This window comes from Tympanuchus pallidicinctus, unplaced genomic scaffold, assembly GCF_026119805.1.
Source record: "Tympanuchus pallidicinctus isolate F22 unplaced genomic scaffold, pur_lepc_1.0 scaffold1, whole genome shotgun sequence".
Taxonomy (NCBI): Eukaryota; Metazoa; Chordata; class Aves; order Galliformes; family Phasianidae; genus Tympanuchus; species Tympanuchus pallidicinctus.
Window position 1 is genome coordinate 61431544 of NW_026294618.1, and position 12470 is coordinate 61444013.

Genomic DNA, 12470 nt, shown 5'->3' on the forward strand with positions numbered 1-12470 from the left:
GAACTCCAGCAGAGCCCCAGGATCCTCCAGCACAGCCTGGAATAGAGACAACAGCATCTTCCCCAGCCAACTTCAGTCACTCTTTATCAGTCCAGCCACCTCACTTATTTTCTTTACATTCTTAATATGCTATGGCAGGAAACAAAGAATGGCACAAGGGTGCATTCTACTGACTGTTCTCAGAACAGGAAATTTTATTATCCAAGTTTTAGTACAAGAAAATAAACTCTGATTGTCAATAAATATCTGAAGTTATCTGGCAGTTAGAAGGATGTTTATAAAACTTTCTACCATCCTTACTGTGAGTGGCACGTTCAATGTAACATGAGAAGACCATCGCAGAGCAGCCAGACTGCATCTACAAAGACTTGTCCCATACAGCAGCTGCTCTGTTACGCATGATATAAATAAAGGCTAAACATTATGGGATCAGCTCACAAAGGAACAAATCTGTCATGACAAATGTGGATAAACACTACAAAATCATTATGTGCAATTCAAACAAAGTAATCTCAGTTCTCCAATACTAGATACAAGTTCTGCTGAAGCCAACACTTATTGTAGGTGGAGTCTATAACACTGAGCTAACATTTCCCTTATTTTTCATTTGGAGGTTTTCCTGTCATTCTTGCTTATAAAACACAGTCAACCACTAATTCCTTGAGGTGGCATTTCTGCTGACAGAATAAAAGGGTCATGACAGAAGTCAACTGAGCAAGAAACATCTTCAAAAAGAGCAAATTAAAATACACTTATCAATTAATGTATAAAGAGAAACAAACAAACACACACAAACACAACATTCACACCAGTTCCACACAGGACTCCTATTCAGTCCTAGTCCCAACTTCCAGAGCTCTTCTCCAGTGTACGCAAAAGCTTCAAAGCTAGTGGGCATCTGCTGAGTAGGTCACTCTTCTCCCTCTTTCAGAGGTTCTTAGAAGCAATTCCTCACACCACCACACCTCAACAGCGTACCAATACAAAAGCTCTTGATCAGATTATAGCTTTCTCAATAACAGCTACTTGCACCCACAGCCACTAATACTTACAGTATACAAAATTCACTATCAATATCAGCTAGAAGTCATCCAGAAGTCTTTCTGCTGCCCCTCCTCAGGCAGCCTTTTTGCCATTCCCCAACATCAAAGTGGATCTGCCTTGTTGACATTTCATCCCTAACTTGCAGAACAGGCTCATGGCATAGTCTGAGCTATGTTTGTGTTCTGTGTAATTACATTATTTTGTTTTTTTCACCATTTCTGTGCTGCAGATACTGAATGTCCTTATCACTGTTTCACAGGATTTCTGATGTTACTGCTGTCACCCCCAGTGTTGGTGGTAAAGGTCTTTACACTCACAGTAAGAAGTTGCTTTCCCCTGAAGGAAGCAGGATTATGTTTCCCAGTTACTTGCAATTGTTACATGTTTGAAAACTTAAAATTCCTCTTCTTTTGGATGCTGCTTATTAGGATTATTTCAAATGTAGTTTGGGCTTCACATCTCCTCATTTTGATTTGTGAAAAAATATGTGTGAATTACAAGTCATTTAAGAAAGAAATGTTCCTTACAACAAAAGGGATATTATTACATCTATCACCTCAGAGTACGTTAGGGTTGGCCTGGTTTAAAACCTCTCATTCTGGAAGATTCTAAACATCCCTTTTCTTTTTTGGAAAAATTAGTTAACAAATTAGCTACTTGAGCTGTTAACAAAAAATAATGAGAGCTGTTTAGTCACAAAATGGAACATGAAACAAGCTCAAAGCTCAAGAATAGCAACAATGCTTGAGCAGTAAGAATAAACCATTGTACCTCTACATCCAAGCAACACCACAGTCCAAGAGGCATGTACCACCTAAAGTACAGCATTATCTTCAAAAAGACTTAGACAAGCTGGAGATTTTTGTTCTCAGATAGATGACTAATATTAGTCTGCAAGCCAGCAGTATTAAAAGGGTGAAAAAAAGTCCTCAAATGGAAGGAGTGTGAAGCAGACTTCTGAGCTGGTGGTAGTTTTAAAAATAACTCCGTAAGAATAATTTTGGGGAAAAATATCCTTGGATACTGCAGTCAGGGCGCTCCTAACAAGCAATAGTGCTTCATGAAAGTTGGCAAATGTTTCAGCCTACCATAGGTCAAACCAGGAAAGAGTACCACATAAATGGCAGAAATTTTTAATTGCATTGAAATGTGGATATAAAGAAATACATTAAAAAAAAAAAAAAAAAAAAAAAAAAGCATGCAAGTGCCAGAACAAAATGCCTAAACTCTTCTTAACAATGGTAATTGTTTTTTAGAATGCTATAAAAAAAACAGTATTTTCTAACAGGTATGTTAAGTGCAATTAGAGAAGCTACTCTGACATTGATGCTTAGCACACAATATGTTATCTTGGTGGTGATTTAATACATTTCTGGCCATTACATTTTGAATTCTATTTAACTTCTGACACGTGTATATGCTTCATGCAGACACATGAAAGAACAGATGTTTTTTGCTGAAGAAACAAGTTAGGATGCCTATAGCAAAGCAACACATACTATGATCTAAATTCTGATACTCCCTGAGAATAGCAAGTTGTCACTATCCAAACACAAAAGCAAAAATGTAGTTATGACTTTGATATGTTGTAAAAAGAGATTTATCATCTAGGGACTGTGCTGATATTTTCCACACTCTACAACTCCTCACTGTACAAAGAACGGTGTGAGATATTCCAGCTACGTAATTTTGATAGTCAAAATTTCAATAAAATACATTAACTTATCTCTAAATGCATTTGTTTCCAAATCTTGTCTATTATTTCCCCATATTTCTCTCTTCCTGACTCCACAAACGTCATTCCTTGTTCAGTGTACCACTGAAAAAGCCAACACTAAACTACCAGTCACTAAGTCAAGCGGCACTAATTCTGCTTTCTTTGAGCTGCTGGAAGACAGCTCACTAGGATAAGCATAAATCATTCCTTTTACAGAGCAAAGGCTTTATTTAATCCCTGAAGGTGCTAAGGTTGGAAAGAGTGGCTGTCAGCCCTCTTTTGAAAACCTCTAAACAGACAGAAGGACTCTTCCACATTTCGAAATGGTGCAAAATATAATTCTGAATAGAATGGCCTAATGATAGGATGTGGGGACTATCATGGGAACATACATGTAAAGCAAACATAAAAAGGAAACTTTTATAGAAGAGGAAGACGGGAAACAGATGGAAGTCTATGACTCAGAAGTCCACCTTGCTTTCCAGTATGCTTAGAAGCACTTCAGCAATGTACTGCAGCTCGTTTGCAGTTCTAAGCAAAATTATGACTAAAGCCAGAGTCTCAAACAAAGGAATTTTTTTTAAAAAAGGACTCAAAAGGTATAAATGCAACTAGAGTTATCAGTTAACAAACATTTGCTAAAATGCCATTACAGAGTTGACCCTGGCTTGACCTTGAAAGTTAAGTGCGGTCACTGGAGGGAAGTACTGCAAGGACAGTGTGGAATTTGAAAGCTGGAGAAGGGCGGACACTGCAAGCCATACTCACCTCTAATGTTTGCATTAGTGTTGGCTTAATTGCATCTTTCATCAAAACTGCCAAGGCACCTGTTACTCCCTAAAAAAAAAAAAAAAAAAAAAGGTTCACATTTTAAGGAAATCAGTTTTAAAGTGCAATGTTTCTGAGCTACGCTTGAGAGTATAGTAAAAACAGGAAAACAAACAACAACTTACAGTCCAAAGGAGAAAGTGTGCTCACAAATTATAATGGCTAAGTAGTATTAGTGTTTCTTAACATGTGTATTTAGTAGTTACCTCAAGATTTCTAGCATATTGCATTACAGTGCCAGAAACAGTAGTGATTGTACTCTGGGTACAATCTGGGTAAAAGACAGAAGATTAATATTCTTCAGAAACAGAATATTAAGTGATCAGCATGAAGATATTCACAGGAAAAAGAAGATCAAGTGGAAGTAAAGGCCTCTGAGATTTGAGAAAACAAGATGACAATAACTTGATAAAATTGCTCAAAAAAACGACAGATGTATTTCTTTCAAGACAGAATCAATAGTGTGAATCAATAGCTAGCAACAACCAGAAAGGGTAACTTGTAAGACCTGTATGTGTAATAGACACAGGAAGAAAGCAGGCAGAGAATAGATAGCAAATGCATCCTAAGATCAAAAATTAGATGTGCCTCATTGTGATGACAAGAGGACAAAGGGACCTGAAGGAATTACAGTGTTCTAGTTTTAAAAAACATCTTATTCTTCCCTAAAAATTTTGCTGGATATTAAGTATAAATTTCACATTGAATAATTCTAAAAGAGAAAATCATGACATCCTCATACAGCATTTACACTAAAACTCAATGTCCATTTTATTAAAAAATAAATAAATTGAATATGCACAGCACTATCAAACTACAAGCAGAGTGCTATCTAGAAACTAGAAAACATACATTCCTATTTATTCTTAAATTATTTACATTCTGATAAGATAACTTGTTTTTGAAAGAACTCAATCATGGATAGAAAAAACAAAAAGTAGCAGTTTTACAAGGAGTAACTCAAAGGTTTGCCAGAGAACAAAAAATTATTTTAATACATTATTATATTGAAAAGAAACATTAAAGCCAAATAAACATAAAAGCTGCCATGAAGTTTTTAAAATTAAGGTTGAAAACCATGAATCTGTTATCTGAGTAGCCTAACTGTATATATACAACTAATATATATAGCTCATAATTTAACTAATATACTATATAACTATAATAATCTAACTAACATAACTAATAATAATATAACTACAACTAATATATATAGCTAATAATATAACTAATATACTATATAACTATAATAATCTAACTAACATAACTAATAATAATATAACTAATAATCTATATAACTAGCTGAGGAGCCAAACTATAACCTTCAAAGAATAGCAACAAAAATAGTGTCTGTGCTAAAATTACACTGTGTTAAAATTCTCATGACAGATGAGAGACACTAAAGTACACCATCATTACATAAATATAGCATTTCTACATGCATTAAGATTCCCCCTAAGTATCACACCTGAACTCACACTTAACAAGAAAACAAAGGATTCTGTTTGACCTCAGATAAAAATGAATTAAAAGCAAAACAGTACAACTGACTTCTACTAAAGCACAGCAAATGTTACTTTAGAGAAGAGTTAAGGGAAGGACCTTTTTCCCCCCATTTTGGAAACCCGTAGCATCTGCAAACCCCAACAGATTCACAACAATGTAGTGAGAAACAGGTAGCAAAACAGTCTTGTCTTCCCTCTTCTGAATTGGAAAACAGCTGCTAACATTGTTTCCTTTGATATCATCTAATTCAGTCTCCACAATTTTTCTAAAGTAGGCATATTTTTAGGCTACTAAATCTTAAATCTGTTTAATATAACAGCTTCCTTTATAAAAAAATGATTTCATTCACTCCTAGAATTTGAAGAACTTAGAAAATAAAACAGCAAATTTCCAGTTCCACCTTTAACAGTTTAAAATGACACAGAACAAGTTTCATTAAAACCTAGATCTTAATCCTTCTAATTTATGAAAACAAGTACATTCTCTTCACTATTTATTACAATCTGGAATTCAAATTCATGAAAAAAAAAAAAAAAACCCAAACAGTTTTCAATACCTCTAATTAACAGATCTATAAAGCCTGTTGTTTTCCCGTTTTTTGTTTTTTGTTTTTTTTTCTTAAATCATTTCCAAGCCAGCTGATATAGCTTTCCTGAGATCAGTGGCACAATTCTATTCCACCACCACAAAATGAAACATAGCTTATGCTGAGTTGCTAGCAACATAGCTCTGTAACATCTAGGTGAGTTCTTCATGTTCTGTCTCACAGAAAGCAGAAGCACATACATGCACTTGTCAGGAGGTTACAGGCAATAGAAATATCTGAAGAAGTTGTTTGATTTTACTCAGTTTCCTCCTCTATCTCAGTTTTTCCAATGTTATATAGCATAAGTTACTCATTTGCCATCCGCCCGTACGCTAAAAGAGAAACAGCTGGTGATACTTTCAGTGTGTGGATACTGAAGTAGTTTACAATCTTAACATGTAAAAGGCAATTGTAATTGTAAAAGCGAATCAAATTTCAGAGGAAAAAATGCCAACAGAAAACTTTACATCAGGTCTACCAACTGGTCAATGGCAAGGTTAACTACCTGAGCAGCTAGGGATCAGCCCTAATGCTCTTCTTAGGAAACCTGCTGGAGGCTTGACAAGTGTTAACTCATGCCAGCTGTAACACCTGACTAGAAGTTTCTGTCATCTGCTTCATGCTTGCCAAGACCACCAAGCTCATTGTTCAGGACAAGAATGCAAACCACACTGACTGGAGAGAAGACCATGGGGGAGAAGATGATGATGATGACAAAGATAAAGAAAAAACTAAAAGTAATGCTTTCCCCCCCCTTCCTCTTCAAGTCAGTAATGACTCATATATTCTTTCCTTTGATTTCTGATAGTTTTTCACCAATCTGGTAAAACAGGGAGGCAAAAAAAAAAAAAAAAACAACAACCAAAAAAACAAAAAAAACCTTTCTATGCATTTCTACTTTATCAAAAACTTTATTCATACTAGATGTGCATCTGGACACAGCTCATTGTATCATTGTATTCCTTGCTGAAAACAAGGAAAAGCAGATGAAAAGACTTGAGTTAGTGGACATCGTATCTATCTGCCTTTGTAGTTTTAAATACATTTGTGTCAACAAAAAAATTACCCTACATTTTCAAATCTGTCTGCCATAACTATCAAAATAATTCTTCATTCCCTTCTATCTCCAGTCCTCCAAGCAACTAGCAAACAATTGCCACAGCTCATTAGATCTGATTTGCAAAAATATTTGAGGAATCAGGTTCTCTTTTCTAATTCAGAGGAGGTAGGTAAAAATTTCCTTAAAGGAATTAGACACTTAAGACACTTACACACCAATTAAGTGTGTAAGGAGCCTAAGGATCATTATCTTTCTAATAACTCACTGCTAGGAGAAAGAAGTTGAACTCATTATTGAATGTAATATGGATACCCATCTCTCTTGGGTTCCCTACTGGAACCATTATAAAGTACTTGTGAAAATAATACCCCTTTCCATGGTGCAGACATGCTCCCCAGGACAACACAAAGATCACAGAGCAAGAAGTAAATTAAAATTACATGACACAGGAAAAGCAAACTTAAATGAAAATCCACTCTTTCAAAATCACTTCCACAGGAACAGTCTCTGGAGTTTATCAAGAGTGGAAATGAAAGCCAGCAACAGATGATAAGGAAGGCCACTGAAAGTAACTACTGAGAAATAAGGGTTACACAGACTGAAGGGCAAAGAAACATTGCATTTCTTTGTAAGAAAAATAACTAAGTATATATAACTTCCTTTTGTTTGAAACTATAGTCTCTAATAAAATGATAATATTTTTCTGCAGTATCAGTTCTGTAAAAAACTGAATCTTAAGCTGTAAACCAAGAAGGGCTGCAACTACTTGTGTCTAAAGTAAAGTATGTACACACTGTTTCTGTTGAACCAGTGAACAAAACATATTCAGCTGACAGATCATTTATAAAAATAAATATGAAGCTTTTTTTCTGTCTTGGAATTATTGAAATCTAACAGCATGGTACAGAAAGCAAACTGAGAAGTCTTACATGTCGCTATTCTTTTTTAAATATTTAATATTTTTCATAGCTGCTGAAATACTTATCTAGGGCATACATACCCATTTAATTTCACATGAAGATATGGCATGTGTCCATCAAACGTCTTATATACAGTATGAGCCAAAAAACAATTCAGTCTTCAAAATACTGTGCAATGAACACCACATTTTGGCAAAGACTTCTATACGTTTCATTACAGAGGCCAGATATTTAATCCATTACTCTTGTGGAAGAAGTCTTCTCAACTCATGAAATATTCAATTTATCTTTTTTCTATTATCCCTAGCCGGCTGCTGCATCTGTTTTACATCTACCAATGTGTATTTTAGGTTTTACCATTGTATTATTATAAGTATATTGAATATAACGTCAAAATTAAGAGCAATTGTATTTTTGTGAAGTATAGTGCGTGTACTTCTGGAAACAAATCACAGAGAAAGGTTTAGTGGTTTCGGTTCAAATAGATTTCAGTGAACTAAGGACTACTGTCAAGCATTTAAACTTCTATAAATTCAACCTTGTCACATATATAAAAAGACAAACTCCAGAATTTATTTATTTTTATAGTTGTAGGTAGCGTTGACCAGGCCCCATTAGTCATGTTCTGTGTGTACTTCTCATCATAAAGCTGTTTCTAAAATTTGTTATAAGCAACCACAGTTCTTTGGGCTAAAATGTTCCATACCAAACCAGCTATGGTAAATTCAAGCTTTTAATCTTGATCGTGTCTTATGAAAACATAAGCCAAAATGATTGAACTGCTCTTGGAACGAGAGTACTGGAAAAGCAAGTTATCATTCAGTTGTCTCGAGTTCTTCCCTTTATGAGTTGTAAAGGTTTGGGTTCTTTAGTCTTTGTTGGTTTTTTTTGTTTGTTTGTTTGTTTGTTTGGCCTCTTCTCTGCCTCTGATTCTGAAGAAGAATGGCTTCACTTTGAACCTCTTATCACATCCTAAAATCTACTAAAGGTAATAAACTCCAAAAAACCAAAGCTACAGTTCACAGATATTCATTTGTGAATGCTCAGTTCTGCCTTGTCCTGTTGATAAAGCTTTGGCTGCAATACACAGTGTGCTTATAGCCTAGAATGTAGCAACAATATCTCCACTCTGCATCAGGCTTTTAGTCTGGACATCCATACTACAAGCAAAGATGTCTTCCCCTTGATCCTAAAAGAATGAGGAGGAGACAGAACCTGAGCAGTCCAAAGCATCAGGAATCAAAAGCTGAGCTTGCAGAAGGACAGTTACGTAAGGCAGCAAAAGCAGCAGAAATAGAGTGAGTATTGAGATTAAAGTCTAGAAATAGAATGCTTAGTTGCAAGCTACTCAAACAGACTGATCGCCACTAGGAATAAGGCTGAAAAATAGTTGAAGCACCACTCTAGTGAACTGAAACTTATCTTTCTGCGTGTGTATGACTTATGGCATCATATGGTCTTCGTTTATACATCCCCTGCTATTGTTTCCAGAGGATTCAACTTTCTGCAGTACATTTTCACAGTTATTCATAAGCATGCTTCCCCTTACACAAAGTAACTAGTATTCAATTTGATAATTTGTCCTTTTAGGACATTTCTTAAAACCTAGTATCATGACATCTTACTTCTTCACCAACATTAATAACTATAAGGAAGTGAACATGCAAAAATTAAACTCACAAGTATTCACTAACTTGGGGTGCCCACTCTATGACAACATAAAAATAATTTCTTCTGATCCCATTCAAAGTCAGTTTTTCAACCTTCACATAGATTTGACTTGTTTAGATTCCAGGTATTGCACCACATGGAGGAACACAGAACTCCTCCTATACTACCTGATTCAGAGACAGCACAAACTGTGAAAAACAAAATAACAAAATTCAACTCTCTGAAAAGGCACTTTTCTGCCTTAACCATGAAACCACACTACTACTCTTCCTATAGTTTTTATCCTCACCTTTACCACATTCTGCAAGAATGTAGGAGTTTCTCCACAATTACAATCTGCACTCAAATCATCCCTACACATAATATGAAGAGAACTTGAAGAATGCAACAACATAGCTGCAGATGGTACTAATACATATTCTTGACACTGTGGCGTTTTTTGTTGTTGTTGTTGTTTTTCTGTGTAGTTCTTCCTTTGTATAACATAGAACAATATAGAACAGTGCTTTAAAGAGGTATTGGAAACATAAGTAACACTATCAAACAACTGAAGCACTAAGCATAGTAAGTTTGTTTAGAAAATGCCAGAGAAAACCAAATTACTAAGACACTTTATTGAGCATAAACTTCATTTTATGAACCTAATGGAAACCTTTTCAAGTAATTTCTGCGTTGTTCATAATCTCAGACCTAGCATATTTTCACTGAATTATAGATGAAAAAAACTACACAAGAGCAACTGTTCTCTTACATCAAGCTGACTAACGCTAAGTAGATTAAAATAGGTTAAATATTTTGCACTATTAATACATTAAAGTACCTTTACAGTACACTAGCAACAATAATTCATTAAAGACATTGCATATCCATTATAAGGTAACTTGTTTCCCCTCCCTCTGCCAGTTGAGTCCAAGTTATGCAATTGGAAAGGAAACACAAAGAAAAAAACTGCCATCAAAAACATTACAGCTCTTCATAAAGGTTATTCCAAAATTTATAACTGATGAAAAGATGCCTTCGAATGGAAGTTTGCTGAATAAGTGGGAGTAGTTTTTGCCTTTAATTTTAAGGATGACCATTGTTAAAAATTTTCATACTCCTATCGTAATTTCAATCTCAAACTTATGAATGTTAGATAGTACAATTTCATTTATTTATTAAAATTGAAACTACCGTGGTTGTGAAGATATTCCTGGCTTGTGGATTTTCTATCTTTGATGACAAGGTGCCTTTTGCTCATTCTCCAGTACCTGAAGGGGGCCTACAGGAAAGCTGGGGAAGGACTTTTTATAAGGACGTGTAGACACAAGACAAGGGGAACAGGCTTCAAAAATTACGAGGGGGTAGATTCAGACTAGATATTAGGAAGTGGTGAGACACTGAAACAGGTTGCCCAAAGAGGCTATGGATACCCCCTCCCTGGAAGCATTCATGGCCTGGCTGGATGTGGCTTTGAGCAATAACCTGGTTTAGAGGGAGGTATTGCAGGGGATTGGAACTAGATGTTCTTACAGGTCCCCTTTCACCCAAAACTATTCTACGATTCTATGATTCTAGTAAGTTTGTGCAGTAGTCCATCACAGTGAACTTACTCCTGGCATAAACTTGGGTTGCAAGGTGTAACTCTAGACTTCACAAGAACCAGTCATAAAGAACCAGGTACACATTTGCAACCACTGTCTTCTGACTTATATTCTGGCTAAAAGGGCTAGGATTTGACATAAAGGAACAACATATTAATCTCTTTCATAAGTGCAAGTAGAAAATCAGTGATGACTTAATGATATGAAGAGATAACACTGTCCCAAGCATTATTAATAATTAAGAATAACATGCTTTCATTCTGATCTCATGTCATAAACATTCATGTCTTAACTATCACTGTAACACCTGAGCACTCTTCACAAACACAGTAGCAAAGATTACCAGCTCTCTCTCTCTGACTCACTCAGTACACCAAAACTGCTTGCCTTAAGAAACTGCAGAAGCCTATCCAAGTAGGCTGTGGAGAACAGGCACTTATGAACCAGATGTTACCTGAAAACTTGGAAGAATAAGTTCTACATCTTGTTTGCATTGCAAGCAAGTTTTGGCCCAGATGATCTTTCTTCAGTTTCTGAATGTGCTGTTCAAAGCATAAAGCTTGGCATGCACCTGCCTTTCTAATGCTTCGAGAGGCAAAACAAACAGATCACAGTTTATTCACAGGTACACAGCACTAAACATACCAAATCCTCTGCTGTTACAGGTTCTCCCTTCTTGTCATTAGCCACCACGATTTTCCCCAGTCTTTCCTTCATATCTTCCAGACTGGTGGTAAGTGCAAGGATGGCCATAATTTCACTTGCAACAGCAATATCAAACTGTGCCTGTAAAACAGAAATGAGAATCACGAGTCAAATCAAAGTCACGTCAAATACAGGAAATCATTGGGAAAAGATTTAGAAAAAACAGAGTTAAGGTTGGAATTCAAACAGGTTCTACGTTGTAACCCACAGGTTTTGAGATTACTCAAGCTAGACTAACTGCAAAACATTTTGCTTATATTTCTTCACTAATGCTCTCTGTCACACTTCATTTACTTGGGGACCAGTACTACGGAGTGCTTAGCCCATTGGCTCACACTGTCCCTAGCAGAAACACCCTGAAGGACCAAGAATTTCTTCTGCAAAATAAATAAATACATAAATAATAAAAATCACCAGATGTCTTTTTAGCTTTACTAGTATAAGCACAACATTGTTTTTTTTTGTTTTTTTTTTTTCCATCCCATAATGCTCTCCATATTTTTTTGTTCTTTAATTCTGGTTTCAAAAACATTTTTGTTACATTTGATCACTCTTTTTCTACATAAATTCAAAATTTGCAAGACTGCCAAGTCTTGTGCTTGATCCATGATGATGGAAAGCATATCCCTCCTGTACTTTTAAAAATGAGTAAATATATATTAGGGAAGAACAACAACAACAACAAAATGAAACAAAATAAGGACTATATGCTGCAACAATCCTATTACTTCTCTAAAATTACAACAAGTAGTGCAGTACCTCAGCAGTATTTTTATTTTAGAACTTGCAGAACACGTTAGCAGTATTTGTAATGATTTACTATTAGTAAAGCCAAGGCCAAATGCTGCCA

General features: G+C 35.5%; 1 protein-coding gene across 2 annotated transcripts in view; it reads right to left on the minus strand.

Moving 5' to 3' along the window:
• The window catches only part of MTHFD1L (methylenetetrahydrofolate dehydrogenase (NADP+ dependent) 1 like), a 138319-nt gene that overhangs the window by 81450 nt on the left and 44399 nt on the right, over positions 1–12470 (minus strand). For both annotated transcript variants that reach the window (XM_052687568.1, XM_052687579.1), the window contains exons 18-19: positions 11561–11701; positions 3530–3598 (exon numbers count right to left, since the gene is read on the minus strand). In XM_052687568.1, the coding sequence (XP_052543528.1) occupies positions 3530–3598; positions 11561–11701 (210 nt within the window). The remainder of the gene's footprint in view (positions 1–3529; positions 3599–11560; positions 11702–12470) is intronic.